The sequence below is a fragment of the Xyrauchen texanus genome, chromosome 36 (genome assembly GCF_025860055.1).
Source record: "Xyrauchen texanus isolate HMW12.3.18 chromosome 36, RBS_HiC_50CHRs, whole genome shotgun sequence".
NCBI classification, from domain to species: domain Eukaryota; kingdom Metazoa; phylum Chordata; class Actinopteri; order Cypriniformes; family Catostomidae; genus Xyrauchen; species Xyrauchen texanus.
Window position 1 is genome coordinate 19,424,474 of NC_068311.1, and position 21,522 is coordinate 19,445,995.

The following is a 21,522-nucleotide window of genomic DNA, read 5'->3' on the forward strand; positions in this document are numbered from 1 at the left end:
ATCAAACGCCGTTTTAACGGCAACACACAGAAATCTATTTTCTGCCTGTGTCAAAGGGATCACGTGTCCACATTAAAGTGCGCATTCCCACATATCAATACTGTCCAAACAGTGCCGAATACTTCCCCAGCTCAAGCTGGACGCCCCATAAATGTGGATCGTGTGCCTATTGTCATGTATGCACCACTACACACAAGCACTGTTCCCACAGTTATAAACACTTCCCCAGTAAAAGCGGGAAATACTATAAAGGTAGTGCGCGTGCCTGCTGTCATGCATGCACCCCTACACACAAACACTGTATGCATGCCCAAAAACCCCCCGCCGCGTTCGGGAGGCTTTATGAAAATGGCGCGCGTGCCTACTACAGTAGATGCACCCCCACCCATAAGCGCCGCACATACAGTTTCAAACAGTTCTGTCTCATGCCGCAAGCATCACAGATGTGACGCGCGAGCCAAGAAACTCCCCGCTAAGAGCGGGAAGCTTTATGAAAGTGGCGCGCGTGCCTATTACAATGTATACACCCCCACCTGTAAACACTGTCTATACAGTTTCAAACATTTCTCCAGCTCACGATGCGAGCATTACGGAGATAGCATGTGTGCCTGTAAGCTCACACGCACCCCTGCACTCGGCACTCAACATGGCTGCTCAGCGCGCACCTGCGCCTCTGGGAGCTGTAAACTCAGTGTTAGCACAAGGCAATTTGCCGGTGGGCCCCATAACGTCACTGCGACACGCCCCCAGCCAACATTCAGCCCATATCTGTGCAAGCAAAAGCCTGGGAAAAAATCCCCGACATTCCAAAATGGGTTTTGAACATAATAAAACACGGTTACTCACTTCAATTCGCTCGCAGACCACCCCGCTTTTCAGCGGTGGTCGAGACGAAAGTGAGGAAAGATGTGTCACATGTTCTACGCACCGAGGTGCTCGAACTGATAGAGAAGGGCTATAGAAACTGTTCCTCCCTCTATGAGCTGAGGCGGGTTTTACAGCCGCTATTTTCTCGTCTCGAAAAGGATGGTGGCCTCCGCCCCATCCTAGATCTCAGACATCTGAACAAAGCTTTTATGATTCAGCTCGTTCAGAATGTTAACAACCAAACATATCCTCGCGCAAGTTCGCCCGGTGGTTGGTTTCTATCAGTGGATTTGAAAGATGCTTACTTTCACATTCCGATAGCGCCTCATCACAGGCCTTTTCTGAGATTACGCTCGAGGGACAGTCATACCAGTACACAGTACTACCATTCGACCTATCATTGGCCCCCGTACATTCACAAAATGTATGGACGCGGCACTTTCCCCTGAGACAGCGGGAGTGCGAATACTGAATTACCTCGACGATTGGCTAATCATAGCACAATCAGAGGGTCAGTTAACGACGCACAGAGCTTGGATTTTCAGCCATCTAGAATGCCTGGGTCTGAGAATCAATTTTGCAAAGAGCGTGCTATCCCCCAGCCAGAATATCTCTTCTGGGAATAGTGCTAGACTCAGTGCAGATGACAGCGCGCCTCTCATCAGAGCGCACGCTCTCTATTCGACGCCTTGCAACATCATTCAGAAAGGGCGCGCGCGCCCCCGTCAAACGATTTCAAAGAATGGTCGGTCTCATGGCCTCGGCATCAGCTGTACTCCAGCTAGGATTGTTGCACATGCGTCCTCTCCAGCGCTGGCCCAAGAGCCGTGTCCCCACTCACACGTGGCGCTCGGGCCACTTTTTGATCAGAGCGAATCACGGCTGTATAAAAGCCCTGATGCCCTGGAAAGCCATCAACTGGTATCAAACCGGCGTGAGTCTGGGCGTGAACACGCGGAGAACAATGATCACGACAGATGCCTCCAAAATAGGATGGGGGGCCCTTTACGAGGGCAGGCCTGTCTCCGGCTTTTGGTCAAACCCGGAAAAGCGCCTACATATAAACTGTCTGGAAATGAAGGCGGTCGCCTTGGCTCTCAGAGCCCTGCTTCCGTACCTGAAAAACCTGGTGCTCGCTTCAGTCAAGAGTGTGGGCGACCTGCACGCGCTGTCATCAAGCGCTGCTTGCCTGGAATTTGGACCTAACGACTGCAGACTTGTCCTTAGGCCAAAGCACGGGTATATTCCTAAAGTGCTCTCCACACCCTTCAGAGCACAGGTGATATCTCTGGCAGCTCTATCGTCCCCAGCAGACTAAAGCGACGCTAATTTACTCTGCCCGTCAGGGCGCTCAGAGTATATTTGGAACGTTCTGCCCTGTTCAGACAGACGGAACAATTATTCGTATGCTTTGGCGGCCGCACTAAAGGTCTCACAGTCTCAAAGCAAAGAATATCGCGCTGGATAGTGGATGCTATAGCGCTAGCTTATGAAGCCTAGGGCCTTCAATGCCCCTTTGGCGTCAGAGCTCACTCTACGAGGAGCATGGCCTCCTCGTGGGCTTGGTCGAGTGGGATACCAATTTAAGATATTTGTGCAGCGGCGGGCTGGGCCTCGCCTTCGACATTTATCAGGTTTTATAACCTACAGGTCCCCTCATTGCATTCCAACATTCTATCAGCCTGACTGTAGAATGGACTGGAGTATGTATATGCTGAGCATTATCTCCTCCCTTACAAGGTCTGTCTCTGACTGACTTAAAGGATTTTTTATGCATATCAGCACATAGAAAACTCAGTACATAAGATATGTGCTTGTGTTTGTACTATGAGCGCCCCACCATGGACCACCTTGGAAGGGCTCTCTATACTATCCCATTATGTAGCTCGCCGTTGGCCGGCTCCTGGAATAATCACTTTGCTTTAAGGCTCAGGCATCTGCCTCTGGCTTTATAGAGCGAAGTCAGCATGCACGGCATTTTACATGGTGTTCCCATAGCGTAAGCTACTTACGCAATAGGAGAGACCTCTCGATAGGGAACGACTCGGTTACTAACGTAACCTCGGTTCCCTGATAGGAGGGAATGAGTATTGCGTAAGCTGCCGTGCTTGTGCTTGTGCTTGCTGCTTGTGCTTCGTGCTTCTGCTTGTGCTTGTGCTTGTGCTTGTGCTTGTGCTTGTGCTTGTGCTTCTGCTTCTGCTTCTGCTTCTGCTTGTGCTTGTGCTTGTGCTTGTGCTTGTGCTTGTGCTTGTGCTTGTGCTTGCTTGCTTCTGCTTGTGCTTCTGCTTGTGCTTCTGCTTCTGCTTCTGCTTGTGCTTCTGCTTGTGCTTGTGCTTGTGCTTCTGCTTCTGCTTCTGCTTCTGCTTCTGCTTCTGCTTGTGCTTGTGCTTGTGCTTGTGCTTGTGCTTGTGCTTGTGCTTGTGCTTCTGCTTCTGCTTCTGCTTGTGCTTCTGCTTGCTGCTTCTGCTTGTGCTTGCTGCTTGTGCTTCTGCTTCTGCTTCTGCTTCTGCTTCTGCTTGTGCTTGTGCTTCTGCTTGTGCTTCTGCTTGTGCTTGTGCTTCTGCTTGTGCTTCTGCTTCTGCTTCTGCTTCTGCTTGTGCTTGTGCTTGTGCTTGTGCTTGTGCTTGTGCTTGTGCTTGTGCTTGTGCTTGTGCTTCTGCTTGTGCTTGTGCTTGTGCTTGTGCTTGTGCTTCTGCTTCTGCTTGTGCTTGTGCTTGTGCTTGTGCTTGTGCTTGTGCTTGTGCTTGTGCTTCTGCTTCTGCTTCTGCTTCTGCTTCTGCTTCTGCTTCTGCTTGGTCAGTTCGCTTCAGTCGATTGAACCTAAAGGAACTCGTATGACGGGGTGCCCATTATATAGCCTGGCTATGCTAATTTCGGCGGGCTCTGAGCGCTGGACGCGTAGGCGCTACCATTGGTCGCTGCGTTCAGAGTCGCCCGTCATTGGTTCGAGCAGTTGCCGCAGCACAGCCAATGACCGAGCTGCCTCGCTCATTACTGTCTGCTGTGCAGCTGCAATGCGTTTTACATAAAGACTTCAATATTTCTCGAGAAACGGAGTTTTCCCATAGCGTAAGCTACTTACGCAATACTCGTTCCCTCCTCTCAGGGAACCGAGTCGTTCTAGATATCTCGTTGACATCGGCAACGCATCGGCGGTTCTCTCAAATCGCGTCTTTGATAATTCATACATTGCGATCGTCGCTCACGGGAGCAAGCCACTGATAGACAAAACGTCCGTCCTTCTGTTATTAGGAAGGATTTGATTACACTTTTGGATATAATCAGGTCCACAATGATTAGATAAATAATATAATAGTGATGTTATAAAGTTATAAAACTAATAAAATAGTCCACATTATTAGTAGGGCTCATTCGGTCATAGACCATGGATTTTCTCCCAAGTCTCGCTGGTAAGGCAGTATCAGCAGTGGATTTTGTTGCCAATATCTGCATCTGGAGTCATTTCTGGGTAATTGGTGCAAGGAAATATGAAACCGCACCAAATTCCTTTTTTTATCTGCCTGACCAATGCAGGCCCATAACCACCACAGACATTGAGGGGGACATGTCCTCCCCAATGTTCATAGTAGTGGTCTACTGATATGTTTTTTTTTGTTGAATATTAATTATTACATGTGGTTATATCCATGGACCAATAAGCATTTCTTCACTGAAATGAAGAGGTATGTATTCATCCATCCTTCATCCAGTGAACATGGCTAATCCAGTGAAGTGTGCACTGTCTGAGCATTGTGCACATGGTTGGCAAGCCTGCATGAATCAGAAGGTCACAGTTTGAGACAGGTGGATTTTATTTTTTTAAAGCAATTCTGTTTTTTAATTGCAATTCAGTGAATTTACTTCTATGTTTAGGGTCATAGTCCTTCTGCATCACCTAGTGCAAAGCCATCCTGACATTCTGTATCATATGTTGATAAACTTGGGAATTAATTCTACCCTCATTGATGGCAAGCGGTCCAGGCCCTGATGCAGCAAAGCAGCCCCAAATCATGATGCTCCCTCTACCGTAATTCACTATTGGGTTGATGTTTTCATGTTGGTATGCAGTACCATTTTTACGCCATAGTGCTGTGTCCTTCCCAAATAATTCAACCTTAGTTTTATCAGTCCACATTTTCCCGGTAACATGGTAGAGTGACAAGGTGGTCTTTAGCAAACTTCAGGCAAACAGCAATTTGCTTGCTTTGTGGTGTCCTGCCTTGCACACCCTGCCGGTTTAATGTTTTCAGTATAGTAGACTCATGAACAGGGATGTTTACCAGTTCCAATGATTCCTTCAAGTCTTTTACTGTCACTCTAGGCTTCTTTTTTTACCTCATTGAGCATTCTGCGGTGCCCTTTGAGTCATCTTGGCTGGTCAGCCACTTCTTGGGAGAGTGGCCACAGTACTAAATCATCTCCAGTTATAGACAATTTGTCTAACTGGGGTTTGGTTTAGAAAACCCATAAAATTGCTATGCTGTACTTCAAGTCATCAACTCAACAGGCTTATCAGCTATTTAATGTGTTCAAATGAAGGGTAGAAGAGCTTTTAGATATTTTCTTAATGTGTTATCTCATATGTTATCGATTTTCTCCATTTAATGTATAGTGGTTCAATATTTAGTACTATAATTTACTGTATTTATGTTTGATCTAAAAATAAGCCATGTGTAATTCTGAACTATTTTAATTTGTATTGGATGAAAACCCTAATTTGTACAACACTAGATCATTTATGAAACATCTTTTTCTACCCTAAATGGCATTAACATGTGTGAAGCTGTGACCTCAATAAGACTTTTTCGCTTTAAGGTCTTTGATTTTTCTTTAGTTATATATATCTCTTGTCCCCAACACCCCCCAGAATCAGGGACACCTTAACACACAGGCTTATAAGGGCTGAAGGCCAGGGATCTACAACTCCCATGGGGCCCAGCTTGCAGCCATAGGGCCCATTTTCCCCTTTCCATGATTAGGTATGTGTAGTGCTTGTTCAGTGCACAGCAGTTCCCTGAGCTTCAACAACTGGTTTGATGGCATGGCACTTCTGCATCAGTTCTACATTGAGGATGGAAAAGTGACATACATGAGCATTGTGACATACAATTTGGCACGGTTGCAATGCCAGACCCCTGCAAGAACTTCTTCCAGCGCTTCCTCTCCCACTTTGAGCAACCAAGTGAGTGTAAAATCTTTGGTTCTGATTAAATTGGTCTAAATATGTTCTGATAAGCAAACTTAGTATCTTTCTCTTCCTACAAAGAGCCAACTGACAAGGCAAATGTTAGCTTTGTCCAGTATAAAGGAGACTATTATGTCAGCACAGAGACAAACTTCATGCACAAAATAGACCCAAAGACACTTGAAACAAAAGAAAAGGTATGGACAAATGATGTATTAATAATTTAAAAATAAGATTTTATGGAGAATATACCAACTGAAATGGTATAATATATAGTGAAAATCATTGTTTGTAGGTGGACTGGAGTAAATTCATTGCTGTTAATGGAGCCACAGCTCACCCCCATACAACATGGGCAACTCTTACACTCCTGAAGGTTTGTTAGCAGTTTACCTGTAAGTCGTCCTCACTAAAAAAATACAAATATTGGTAGTGTTTAAAAGTAAACTTAATATTTAAACTCTCAATTTTATTCTCAGGTGCCTTCTAAATATTATAAAAGTGCCCCCAAAGAAGGAAAATGCAGAAGATACCTTGGAAGGAGCCACAGTTGTTTGCTCTATCCCATCTGAGGACAAGTCCAAACCATCCTACTATCATAGCTTTGGTAAGTAAACAGTGCTCAAATCCTGTCACTGGTTAATATATTTGTTCTTGAACAATTTTTAAAACAAATTGGCAACCAAGAATTTACATTGTTATTGCAGCCATGTCAGAGAACTATGTGGTATTCATTGAGCAGCCAATCAAAATGGACCTCTTGAAGATGGAGACAAATGGGTTTACTAATGGCTTATATTGGGACCCCCACACACTAGTTTTTCATGTTATCAATAAGCACACAAGGTAAAAACAAACTGTTTGTCAAAGTATTTCTACCAGAACTACCAGAAGTCATTTAAAAATGATTTTAAAATCACCTTTGGCTCCCTGCTAAGCATGAATGAATGATTCTGTACTTTATTTTTACTTTACTGCTGAGCCTCGTCCAATATTATTCAAAGCCTTTCTCAGCCTTCCATCAGATAAACTGTTATGAAGAAAACAGCTTCCTGATCATGGACATGTGCTGTTCTGATGATGGCCAGACATTCAACAACTACATGATTCAGAATCTAAAAAAGTCTGCAAATGCTAGGTAAAAAAAAAAAAAAATCATCCTCAACGCATCAATTTAAGGGTGCACTCAATAAACTTTTGCTCGTGTCATCTTGGATTTACACTGACCCCTAGTGGTGTGGATGCAGCATCATTTAAAATCAATAGTTTTCAGTTACAGATGCCATTGTAGAATTGCACTCTTTTTTTTTGTAGAATTTGCAATCAGCCATGAATAATTAAATCCAAGAGTGAAAGTGTCAAATAACATGACGGTTACTGAGATTGAGAAGTATTCAGCTGGTCATGATTCTAAACTGGCTGATCCCATGAGGGTGTCCCTGCCCCATGTAGAATAAAACAGCTTTTATAAGGTTACTGATGACTAGAATCTTCATCTCAATAAGTGCTCATCACTTTATTCATATGTTTCAAAATTACTATTCATTTCATTAAGAGTAAAACTTTTTTAAAGGGTAAAAAATACTTTTTGCATCTTTAAGTTGTTCCACGTTACTTGATAATTTTACTAGGTGTACAACACCATGTGCAAAGCATTCCACCGCTGTTTTATCCTACCACTGAATGTGGACAGTGACACACACCCTGTGGGCAAACTGTACTGTAAAAATGCTGCAGTAAAATAACATCAATTGGTTAACGAGTAGTTACCATAAAATATACGTTACATTTTTTTAAATATATTTAAAAAGACAACAAATGTAGTTTTACGGTAAAATTGTGTTTTTTTTTAGACTTAACAAATATGATTGTACCATATAATTAATGATTCAATTTACATTATGTTTAACAAGAGAGTAGATGCACTTTTTACGGTAAATTTTTGTTTCCAGAATGCCCTGCGTGACCTATTACATTTCATTATATTTTATGGGAATAGTTTCTTCTTATTTTTAATGTCAGTTATGTACATTTGGGTGCTCTGTTTTATATTTGATGTTAGTTAATGTTTACTGCATTATTTTAATTTCACATGTGTTACCCTGATGGTGTTTAGTGTTTGTGTGAGTGAGACTGAGCACTCTCTCTCTCCATGTTTATTGTTCAAGACTCCAGGAAGATAGAAGAACTACTAATTAAATTCATGTCATCACGTACCTCTCTGTAAATACTATGATTATTAACAATACGTTAAAAAGTGTAAATCAGATTTTTACCATTTCAGAATTTTAATATATTAAGTTTATAATTTAAAAAAGTAAACAAAATTAGCCTACGGTACTGTAAAATGTACAGGTTGTTGTGTAAAGTTTTTTACATTTTTACTGCATTTTTTACTGGAAACCACAGCTGCCAGTGTGTGTGTGTGTGTGTGTGTGTGTGTGTGTGTGTGTGTGTGTGTGTGTGTGTGTGTGTGTGTGTGTGTTTAGTGAAAACAACGGATTTTTCTTAATTTTTTTATTGTTCTCAATTTTTTTACAGTGTACCTGTTGCAGCCAGTAGGTGGGACTGTTGTCACTCGGCAGGTTTCAATAATCCCTCATCGTTATTAAAGGGATAGTTCACCCAAAAATGAAAATTATCTCATCATATACTCACCCATCCGATCCCTGATGTATGTGTATGACTTTCTTTCTTCTGGACACAAAAAAAGATTTTTAGAAGAATATTTTAGCTCTGTAGATCCATACAATGCAAGTGAATGGTGACCAGACATTTCAAGCTCCAAAAATCACATAAAGAAAACATAAAAGTAATCCTTAAGACTCTATATCTTCAGAAGCGATCTGATAGGTATGGATGAGAAACAGATCAGTATCTGAGTCCTTTATTATTATAAATCTCCACTTTCACTTTCGCTTCCAATATATTGAATCTGTGAGTTTTTGTTGTTGTAATAATAAAAAATAATAATATCAAAAGTGTTAATACCTATGTCAGATACCATATATTCCAAGAAATATTTGCTTTTCCAAGAGATGTTTGATCATCTCATCTTTGTAACAAAAAGTAAAAAATTCTAAATTTTGTCAAATGTATTTAGAAAGCATACTATTACAGGGATAGCATGTGTCTAATATTTTAAAAAGACACGTCTTAAACTTTATTAGTCAGTACATATTAATGAGGTGGAGGCCAAACCAAATTCCAGTTGACCTCATAAATAGCAATCCACTGAAAAGTAGATAGATACTGGAATAGTTTTTCTATTAATACAATAATAGGCTAAAGGAAACGATGGTGTACCAACCAACTTCATACAACAGCTTGTCCTTGTAATGATACATGTGTCGCTTAAAAGCAGAACACTCATAAACGGGAAAATGAAAGCGAAAATTAGATTTTCTTTTCTTTTCCTTCTGTCTGTCTTTATTTATGAGCTGCTTATGTTCAACATGTCTACAAAAACATCTTGCGCCATATGTATCCATGGTCTTGTATGTTACTGTGGTTGGCCGCTAGAGGCGCTCGTTTACGCGTTACAGTCAAACATACACAAACATGGCGTCAGGACAGACACGCAAGATGCTGTCTCTCAGTGGCTGTGCCATATATTTGTTATTAACACTCGTTCCTGGCTCGATCTCCTCCACGCTTCGACTTCACCATGACCGGAGATTCATGCTCCCGCAGGACCGGGGTTTCTCTTTAGTGAGTGCACACATGGAGCAAGCTGTAAGCCGTGTCGTGCGAATGGAAAGGGAAGTCAGGGAGGCTTCAGACGCGCATCAACATCGCGTTCGGCGGAATGCTGCTGAAGCACCCGTGCCAAAGGTTTATGGAAGGGTAAGCGAGTTTTAAATGAACTGTTTGTGAATTACATGGAAGTATTCAGTTTAAATCATCCTCACTCAGCTTTTGCCTTTTCCTCATATCTAGCTGTAGTTGGGATGCACGCGCAGTCCCCTAGAAGTGTGATTGACCTGTTTGTGTCAAGAAGGTTTTTCCCACGCGTCGTCCTCATGCCAAATATATGATTTCAACCGTGAAATTAAACGATTTTGGATGTCCGATCGGGACATATGAATAGTGAGTGTAGAGCGCTCAGGTTTCATCGCTCCGAATAAACAGTCTCACCTTTCTCTTGTACCTGATATCAAACAATGAAGGCTATTTGATAGTTAGGTAAATATAATTATTTTGAATGTACTGCATACATAACGTTCTCGGTTATGTGATTTGCTCACATATTCATGAATACATGCTATGGAAGCTTTTGTTTATTGTAGAACAGTGAGCTCAACGAACATCATGTGTTCTATGACGTAAGACTTCAAACACGTTAATCATTTTTAGGTTAAGATTCATTATATAGTTCTATTGTTATTATTATATTTTTACCAGAACACACAGTACCGTTTTCTTGTTATGTATGTTTATTCTGTAGTGATGCTGTCCACTTGATGCCCCTACTGGAATAATAACAAGCAAACATTTGAAGAACACCTATAAATTATTGATTATTTTAAATGTTATATATAATCAGTATTGTTGATGTTTCTAACTGAAGTGTTTTTCACTAATGTCAGTGTCTTGAGAATCTTCTGCTGAATACACATGAAGATTTTTAGAAGAATATCTCACCTCTTGGTCCATATAATGCAAGTGAATGGTGACCAGAAATCTGAAGGTCTAAAAAGAAGCATAAAAATAATCCATAATGCTCCAGTGATTAAATCCATGTTTTCTGAAGAGATATGAGAGTTGTTGGCCTGAAACAGATAAATATTTAAGTTATTTTTTACTATAAACCTCAACTTTCACTTTCAGATGAGTAAGTGAATTTAAACAGGCACCACATGTGACTTAAAGATCTGAAAGTGGAGATTTATAGTAAAAAAGGACTTACATTTTTATCTTTTTTTCAACCACAACTATCATTTCGCTTCAGAAGATATAGATTTAACCACGGAGTCTTATGGATTACGTTTATGCTGCCTTTATGTACTTTTTGGACCTTCACATGTCTGGTCACCATTCACTTGCATTATATGGACCTACAGAGCTGAGATATTCTTCTCAAAATCTTAATTTGTGTTCAGCAGAAGTAAGAAAGTCATACACATCTGGGATGGTATGAGAGTGAATAAATGATGAGAGAATTTTCATGTTTGGGAGAACTATCCCTTTAAATGTATGACATGATGCTTGTTTACTAAGTGGATGCAGTCTTGTGCAAGCAGTAACAAACCAGAGAGGCATAACTGGTTGCAAAATCTTTGCTGGGAAATCTCTCACTTATACATTTTTCTACCTCCTCAAGTGTTTTGCTCTGTATGTCAGGCATGTAATAATGCCTGTTCCTGCTTTTACCTCAGATCCAATATGTCTTTGAGACATTAATGGGTCAAACCACTGAATTACCTCTGGAAATTAGCCATTGCTATGTGTCTACATATACTGGAGTGTGGTTGCCAGCATAAATACAGCTTGTGTGGTTTTTGTTAGAGTTGTGTGTCTTGATGAGTTCAAAAACACTTATCTACCACAGCATGTGATGTTATGATTCAAGGCCTGAGGTGCTGTGACTCACTTGTGGCTTCTAAAGTCAAACTATAGATGGTATGGACTTGATTAGTTTAGGTTTATCCATATCATACTAAAATCAATGCTCAGATCACATATATATGAACATTATTATCTTAAATTGTCAGACATGCAGTGTTTTATGAAAAATACTTAATGTAAGTGTTATATCAGCGATTGACAAAATGTTTGTCTTTCCTTGCATTGAGTTATACTGTAACAAACATGTAATACCATCTTAAAACTTATGCAGCAGAAGGCAGCCACTAAGATTAGTGACTTTTACACACTTTTCACCCTGTAGTTTGTACAGGAAATCCTCTATGAAGTTTAATTAGTGTCTTGAATAGAGACCATTTCAGTTGAGGAGAATAACCCCCTCAGATGATCCAATTAAGATTTCTTATCTGGGCCTCACTTCCTTACTTGCAACTTTCAGACCTTTTAGTTTATGTTGTTTTTAGCACATACAAGGGATACAGTTTTATGTAAATGGTAACATCCACTTTTTTTTTCTTCTTGTTATTGCAAGTAACCTAACTAATTCTCTGCTGTTTCATGGAAAGGATATATATACTGTTTTTAAGGGTCTTTGTTTTTGTCTCGAAGACCTGTTGTGACACAATTACTCACCAAGTTTGCGGAAATGTTGTGACAGAGTCATTAGCATAAATATGCAGTCCTCTTTCAATGCCAAGCCCCAGGACGAGCACTTGAAGGTGAATGCCTAGGCTTTTTTCACATGGAAAAAACACAGTGTGACCATGCAAGTTTTCTCTCAATTTAACACATTTTTTATTGCTTTTAGAGTCTTGTACTTTCACAATTTAATTGGAAATATTTCACAATGTGATCTGACATTGGCTCTGTTGTCACTCGTGTTAAACAGTAATAATTCATTATAGAATTTCCTGTAAATGTAATTTGTTTCTTGGAAGTTGATCTTTTCTGTTACCTAATAAGCCATGTTAAGTAGGCTGTTGACAAGCAAATACTATTTTGTGCTAGTAGTTTTAAGCTTGGTCCCAAGTATGTAATGCTGAATGACTACCAAGGTCTAGGCTAATATTCAGTGCCAAAATATTACGTGAGCTTGCAAAGCCACTTGTTAGTGAAGCGTATGAAGCAATGCACCCGTTATGCATAGTGCCCACTGTTGCTTCAGGTCTATGTTCAGTAACGTTATGTGGCAATAAAATGAAGTCAGTTGACTACCTCAATGTAATGAACAAGTTATCTCATCAATTGATTGTTTTCTTCCCTGATGGCACGGGCATATTCCAGGATGACAATGCCATGACAATGCCAAGATTCATCGGGCTCAAATTGTGAAAGAGTGGTTCAGGGAGCATGAGGAATAATTTTCACATGTGAATTGGCCACCACAGAGTCCCAACCTGAACCTCATTGAAAGTCTTTGGGATGTGCTGGAACAGACTTTACAGAGTCATCAATACAAGATCTCGGCCAAAAATGAATGAACCTCTGGATAGAAATAAATGTTGCGACGTTGCATGAGGTTGTCGAAACGTGACGAATGCATGCCATAAGCAAAGCTAAAAGCGGTTCAACTAAATATTATGCTATTTTTGTTTTGGCCAGGCAGTGTATTAAAAGTATTGCTGTGTCTTACAGTGCACTCTGTATAAGTCTTTGTTATCAAAGTGTTTTTTTTTTTTTAAACTTAAAACGTGGTGCTTTTTCCCAACAAAATTATGTAATCATTATTGCTGTGCTATCTGTTATCATATAAGTATCTAATAATGAATTGGACTTAAAATAGGTTGTGTTAATTGAGATTAGTTTTTTGTTGCTTACATTATAGAGACTCTTGGAGTTTAGATGTCATCACGTTTAATTTGCAACATGCAAGGTTTTGAACAAATGTAAATACGAGAAGTAGATGTAAATCGCAATGGCATATTATCAGTATTAATTTGTTTTATAGTTTTAATTGATTACATGTTTTAATCGTTAATATTGTTTTATTTACTCATTTCCTTCCGATCAGCCCTTCAGACTGTGTCTACATTATACTGTCAGTCGACTTGTCCAGGAGGTGAACTGAAGTAGTTCGTAAAGTGTGTTTTCTTTCTCATTGAGAAAATCAACAACAAACTCATCACTACTTCTGCAGCTTGTAGAGAAATGTTTCGATTTCTTTTTCCATCGGCTTGCTAGATAACTCGCTTGCTTGTCTTTTGTACTGTGATTCCACAGTTGTTTTGCAAATTTGTTAAGCAGTTTTTCTTCTTATCCATGTAGAGTAGGGATGTGCCAGGGTGATTGACTAATCGACTAGTCATCTCACAACCGATTAGTCGATTAGTGGGTCAACTACTAATTATTATTTTTAGAGGTTATTTTTAATGGGAGACACAATTCTCAAATTAAGAGATGCAACTTTTTAGAGAGCATTTTTGCATGATGTTAACTCCCTGCTCTTAACAGTGATTAACAGTCAGCATGGTAAAACCCTCTGCAAGAATTTTTGTCTCTTTACAACAATCAAACAATTTGCATTATACAGTATATTTCTACAGCTCTGGAAAAAATTAAGAAACCACTGCAAAATTATCAGTGTCTCTGAATTTACTATGTATAGGTATGTGTTTGAGTAAAAGCAACATTTTGATTTTATTCTATAAAGTACTGACAAAATTTCTCCCAAATTCCAAATAAGAAATATGGTCATTTAGAGCATTTATTTGCAGAAAATGACAACTGGACAAATTAACAAAAAGACGCAGTGTTTTCAGACCTCAAATAATGCAAAGAAAACAAGTTCATATACATTTTTAAACAACAAAATACTAATGTTTTAACTTTAAGGGAAGAATACGGAAATCAATATTTGGTGGGATAACCCTGATTTTCAATCACTGCCTTCATGCATCTTGGCATGCTCTCTACCAGTCTTTCACATTGCTGTTGGGTGAATTTATGCCAATCCAGGTGCAAAATCTGTACATTATTCTAAACTTTGGCTGCCTGTGTATGTATATACACATACAGAGGATATAAAAAGTCTTCACACCCCTGTTAAAATGCCAGGTTTTTGTGATGTAAAAGAATGAGACAAAGATAAATCATGTCAGAACTTTTTCCACTTTTAATGTGACCTATAACGTGAACAATTCAATTGAAAAACAAACTGAAATCTTTGTGGTGGAAAAACTAGCATTAAAAACCTTACAATAAACTGGTTGCATAAGTGTGCACACCCTCCTATAACTGAGGATGTGGCTAGGTTCAGAATTAACCAATCACATTCAAACTCATGTTAAATAGAAGTCATTACACACCTGCAATCATTTAAAGTGACTGATTAATCACAAATAAAGTTCAGCTGTTCTAGTAGGATTTTCCTGACATTTTCTTAGTTGCATCTCAGAGCAAACGCCATGGTCCGCAGAGAGCTTTCAAAGCATCAGAGGGATCTCATTGTTGAAAGATATCAGTCAGGAGAAGGGTACAAAAGAATTGCCAAAGCATTAGATATACCATGGAACACAGTGAAGATGGTCATCATCAAGTGGAGAAAATATGGCACAACAGCGACATTACCAAGAACTGGACGTCCCTCCAAAATTGATGAAAAGACGAGAAGAAAACTGGTCATGGAGGCTTCCAAGAGGCCAACATTAAAGGAACTGCAGGAATTTCTGGCAAGTACTGGCTGTGTGCTACATGTGACAACAATCTCCTGTATTCTTCATATGAATGGGCTATTGGGTAGGGTGTCAAGACAGAAGCCTTTTCTTACAAAGAAAAATATCCAAGCCCGGCTGAAGTTTGCAAAAACAAACATCAAGTCTCCCAAAAGTATGAGGGACAATGTGTTATGGTGTGATGAAACCAAGGTGGAACTGTTTGGCCATAATTCCAAAAAGTATGTTTGGCGCAAAAACAACACTGCACATCACCCAAAGAACACCATACCCACAGTGAAGCATGGTGGGGGCAGCATCATGCTTTGGGGCTGTTTTTCTTCAGCTGGAACCGGGGCCTTAATCAGGGTGGAGGGAATTATAAACAGTTCCAAATACCAGGCAATTTTGGCACAAAACCTTCAGGCGTCCATTAAAAAGCTGAAGATGAAGAGGAAGTTCACCTTTCAGCAAGACAACGACCCAAAGCACACATCCAAATCCACAAAAGCCACGTCAAGATGTGCCATGCTAATAGACTCCTACCCAAAATGACTGAGTGCTGTAATAAAATCAAAAGGTGCTTCAACAAAGTATTAGTTTAAGGGTGTGCACACTTATGCAACCAGGTTATGGTGAGTTTTTTTTATTTTTCCCCCTCAAAGATTTCAGTTTGTTTTTCAATTGAATTGTTCATGTTATAGGACACATTAAAGGTGGAAAACGTTCTGACATGATTTATCTTTGTCTCATTCTTTTACATCACAAAAACCTGGCATTTTAACAGGAGTGTGTAGACCTTTTTATATCCACTGTATACATATACAATTGTCAGAAGTTTACATACACCTTAGCCAAATACATTTTAAACTCCTGACATGTAATCATAGCAAACATTACCTGTCTTAGGTCACCTGTCTTAGGTCAGTTAGGATCACTAATTTATTATAAGAATGTGAAATGTCAGAATAATAGTAGAGAGAGTGATTAATTTCAGCTTTTCTTTCTTTCATCACATTCCCAGTGTGTCAGAAGTTTACATACACTTTTGTTTAGCTTGGGTCAATTGTTTTGGGTAGCCTTCCACAAGCTTCTCACAATAAGATGCTGGAATTGTGGTCCATTCCTCCACACAGAACTGGTGTAACTGAGTGAGGTTGTTGCTCGCACATGCTTTTTCAGTTTGAGCATTTGGCATTCATCAGATTGAGGTCAGGGCTTTGTGATGGCCACTCCAATACCTTGACTTTGTTGTCCTTAAGCCAATTTGCCACAACTTTGGTGGTATGCTTGGGGTCATTTTCCATTTGGAAGACTCATTTGCGACCAAGCTTGAACTTCCAGGTTGATGTCTTGAGATGTTGCTTCAATATATCCACATCATTTTCCTTCCTCATGATGTCATCTATTTTGTGAAGTGCACCAGTCCCACCTGCAGCGAAGCACCCCCACAACATGATGCTTCCACCCCCATGCTACACGTTTGGGATGGTGTTTTTCCGCTTGCAAGCCTCACCCTTTTTCCTCCAAACATAACGATGGTCATTATGGCCAAACAGTAAAATTTTTGTTTCATCAAACCAGAGAACATTTCTCCAAAAAGTAAGATCTTTGTCCCCATGTGCACTTTCAAACTGTAGTCTGGCTTTTTAATAGCGATTTTGGAGCAGTGGCTTCTTTGCTGAGCAGCCTTTCAGGTTATTTTGATATAGGACTTGGTTTACTGTGGATATAGATACTTGTCTACCTGTTTTCTCTAGTATCTTCACAAGGTCCTTTGCTGTTGTTTTGGGATTGATTAACCAAACTACGTTCATCTCTTGGAGACAGAATGAGTCTTCTTCCTGAGTGGTATGATGGCCTACATGGTCCCATTGTGTTTATACTTGCATACTATTATTTGTACAGATGAACGTGGTACCTTCAGGTTCCCATTCCCAAGGATGAACCAGACCTGCGGAGTTCCTCAATTTTTTTACTAAGGTCTTGGCTGATTTTTTTTTTTTTTTTTTATGAATTTACATGATGTCAACCAAAGAGGCACTGAGTTTGAAATTAGGCCTTAAAATACATCCACAGGTACAGTGCATCCGGAAAGTATTCACAGGGCTTCACTTTTTCCACATTTTGTTATGTTACAGCCTTATTCCATAATGGATTAAATTAATTATTTTCCTCAAAATTCTACACACAATACCCCAAAATGACAATGTGAAAGAAGTTTGTTTGAAATCTTGCTGCAGAAATTTTTCTGTACCCTTCCCCAGATCTGTGCCTCGATACAATAATGTCTTGTAGGTCTACAGACAATTCCTTGGACTTCATGGCTTGGTTTGTGCTCTGACATGCACTGTTAACTTTGGGACCTTATATAGTTCCCAAATCATGTCCAATCAACTGAATTTACCACATGTGGACTCCAAGTTGTAGAAACATCTCAAGGATGATCAGTGAAACAGGATGCATCTGAGGTCAATTTTGAGTGTCATGGCAAAGGCTGTGAATACTTATGTACATGTGAATTTTTTATTTTTAATACATTTGCAAAGATTTCAAACACGTTGTCATTATGGGGTATTGTTTGTAGGAAATTGAGGAAAATAATGAATTTAATCAATTTTGGAATAAGGCTGTAACATAACAAAATGTGGAAAAAGTTAAGCGCTGTGAATACTTTCCGGATGCACTGTACATCTCCAACTGACTCCAATTAGCCAATCAGAAGCTAAATTAGGCTTGACATCATGGAATTTTCCAAGCTGCTTAAAGGCACAGTCAACTTTGCGTATGTAAACTTCTGACCCACTGGAATTGTGATATAGTCAATGAAGAGTGAAAATATCTGTCTGTAAACAATTGCTGGAAAGATTTCTTGTGTCATGCACAAAGTAGATGTCCTGAATGACTTGCCAAAACTATAGTTTGCTAATATGAAATCTGTGGAGTGAAAAAATTAGTAAAAAATTAGTTTTAATGACTTCAACCTAAGTATATGTTTAGTTCTGTCTTATGTAAGAATCAGAATTTTCCAAGTGCAGAAGATCAGTAATTCTGTAAGTGTACCATTTTGTCTGAGCTGCCTCACAGGCTCAGGAATTCAGTTTCTTTTTCTGTAGCAAGAAAGGGAGTGATTCTTTGAAAGTTTAAAAAAACTTGGGGAAGAATAAGATCAGTCATGAGACAATGGGGCATTAATTTTTACAGTAATTCCAGGGATTTTTACTAGAATTTGTCTAAACAGCATGCATGTTTAGTTTCGGTTTTCCTGAAGTTGCTCACACTAGATTTCAAGGTGAAACCAAATCAACCCAGATGAGATATTATCTTTAAAACGCCCTCAAGACACAATTTCATGTTACAACAAAGTTAAAATTATTGTTCAACCCAATATAATTTTTTTAGCCAATGACTGGATTGAGAGATTATTTATTAATGTTTTGTCAAATTAGTATCGGAGGATTCAAAAATATTAAAACATTTTTAAAACAGTAAAAAATGTTTTAGTATGTTCAGTTGTTTCAGTATGTTCATTATGTATGAATGGATGTTTCTGTTATGTTCATCTGTGTTATGCAAGGTCTGTAGCTCTTAGCCCTGTAGCCCCATATAGTACATATCTATATTGCAGTAATGAAACAGCTATAAACGGTACATTATGGCTTTAACAAGATAATGACTCCTCATTTTTTATTAATATTAAATGTGTGGTTTACTCATATTTTATTCATGGTGAAACATATATGGTTGTTTGCCAGACATGAACTGACTAGCTTGTAGGCAAAAAGATCTTTTGGTCCAAAATGTACTGCTGCAGAGATGATGTCATTGTTTCAAGCAGTGAAATGCTTGCTGTGATGGGCAATGGTGCACAAGTGCCTACTTCACTACAATAACACTCTTTCTTTCTGCCTCTCTCCCTTCTCCCAAAATTGGACAGAAAATATATTATAACAATATTAAATATATTATTCTTTATTCAGTTCTTTAACAATCAAATTTAACCAAGTTTTTTTTTAATGTAATAGAAAACTCTAATGATATGCAAAACAGCAGTCAAGTAATGAACTTAGCAGCTCTAGGCTAGCATCTTGCAAATATGCTACACAGTGAATTTAATGAAAACATCAGGCAGAACACAGAACGGCAGAGGGCCTCTATTCTGTTTATGTAAACGTATTTATACTTTAATATAAAATTATTGTGCAAAACCGCAGAAATAGAACAAAAACCAAACTCAACTGTAAAAGACAGATGTAGCCCCAAGTGAAGAACAAAGTTTTGCAGGGCTAAACAAATTATGTAATTGCTGTACACATAGCAAATTGGACTGCTTTCTATTTAAGTAAAAATGTCCGGTTTCTTTTCAAGAACAAAGGTTGCTCAGCTTTCTGGCAACTCAAGAACATGAGATGCTGCGCTGAATAGTATCTCTCTCTGTGCTGGTGCTTGGGCTATAAATACCTGCGTGCAATCCGCGCAAGCAATGGAACGCGATCTTTGTTCATGCGCCAGTATTCAAGAGGATTGTCGCGTTCGCAATATGAGCGTGAAGCAATCGATTGTGTTCCACAACTGCTTTCGGGTCCTTGAATAACGTATAACGTGTGAGGAAGGGCACCGGTGGACTTTCTGGTGCCCTCCTAGGGAGTTGGTGCCCTGCGCAGACTGCGTAGTATGCGTATAGGTTGCGGTGGTACTGCTTATTAGTATTATATAGTATTTCCACACCGCTGACATCGGCCTTTGCTTGGTAGTGCCGTGATTTCTGACTAGATCGATCGAGAGTGAAACCTGAGCACTGAGGGGCAGGGAGGCATATATATATATATATATATATATATATATATATATATATACATATCGGCTCATATTTTCAGCCTTTTTTCTCTTTTGGACAAAACAGAAAACGCCATACCCCACGGGGACCCACACGAACACAGGGAGAATATGCTAAATCCACACAAAAAGGCCCAGTTGAGCCTGAACTCGAACCTGGGACCTTGTTGCTGTGATGCGACAGTGCTAATCACTGATCCACTATAAAGCCTGATAGTGCGAAACAAATGGCCCTGTCAAATTAAAAGCAAGGCGAATTATTTCCGTTAGCCTTTACAATAGGTGGCGCTAATCAACAAGCAATTTTACCCCGGTATGGTAGGTTGCACACACATACTGTATATACTTGTGTTATGTATATTTGTTTAAAATCCCTGTGTAATGCACACACAAAATGTATGTTAAAACAAATGTCAATTGGAACAATACTGATTATTTCTTATATCCTCACTAGAACATCTACTTGTATTTTACATTTGCTCCAAACCCTGCATGTTACGAATTAAATGTGACGACATCTAGACACTCCAAGAGTCTTTATAATTCGCACCATAAAACACAAATTTCAACCAACATCACTTTTTTGGTGTTCAAAGGCAAGTTGATTCAAAGACATTTATACAGAGTGCACAGCAATAGTATTAATATTATTAATATTTGGCGAAGAAAAACACTTAAGATCACTAAAGCTGTTTTTTTTTTTTTAAGGGATACAAAGGCAAAATGCCACAATATACAGCATGTTAGATTAGTAAGAGTACTTACTTACAGTTTAATTCAGAAGTTTACATACACTTAGTTTGAAGTCATTAAAACCTTTTTTTTCTCCCAATTTGAAATGTTCAATTCCCAGTGTGCTCTAAGTCCTCGTGGTGGTGTAGCGACTCTCCTCAATCCGGGTGGCTAATCTCAGCTGCCTCCGCGTCTGAGACTGTCAACCCTTGCATCTTATCATGTGACTTGTTGAGCGTGTTAACGCGGAGATATAGCACATGTGGAGGCTTCACACCATCCACCGCGGCATCCATGCACAACTCTCCACATGCCCCACCAAGAGCGAACCACATTATAGCGATCATGAGGAGGTTACCCCATGTGACTCTACCCTCCCTAGCAACCGGGCCAATTTGGTTGCTAAGGAGACCTGGCTGGTGTCACTCATTACATTCTGGGATTCGAACTAGCGAACTCCAGGGGTGGTAGCCAGTGTCTTTACCACTGAGCTACTAAGCCACTAAAACTGCCATAAAAAACAGACAACAGTTTGCAAGTGCACATGGGTACAAAGATCTTACATTTTGTAGAAATGTCTTCTGGTCTGGTGAAACAAAAATTTAACTGTTTGGCCGTAATGACCATTGTTATGTTTGGAGGAAAAAGGGTGAGACTTGCAAGCCG

The 21,522-nt window shown here is 39.6% G+C and overlaps 1 protein-coding gene and 1 pseudogene across 1 annotated transcript in view; both read left to right on the top strand.

The window, feature by feature from the left end:
- The first annotated feature begins 5,848 nt into the window (after positions 1 to 5,848).
- On the top strand, positions 5,849 to 7,194 carry LOC127629514 (carotenoid-cleaving dioxygenase, mitochondrial-like; annotated as a pseudogene).
- Positions 7,195 to 9,613: 2,419 nt separating this feature from the next.
- LOC127629864 (sortilin-related receptor-like) overlaps positions 9,614 to 21,522 on the top strand; it is a 90,698-nt gene continuing 78,789 nt past the window's right edge. Inside the window, exon 1 of the mRNA XM_052107141.1 lies at positions 9,614 to 9,898. Within this exon, the coding sequence (XP_051963101.1) occupies positions 9,614 to 9,898 (285 nt within the window). The remainder of the gene's footprint in view (positions 9,899 to 21,522) is intronic.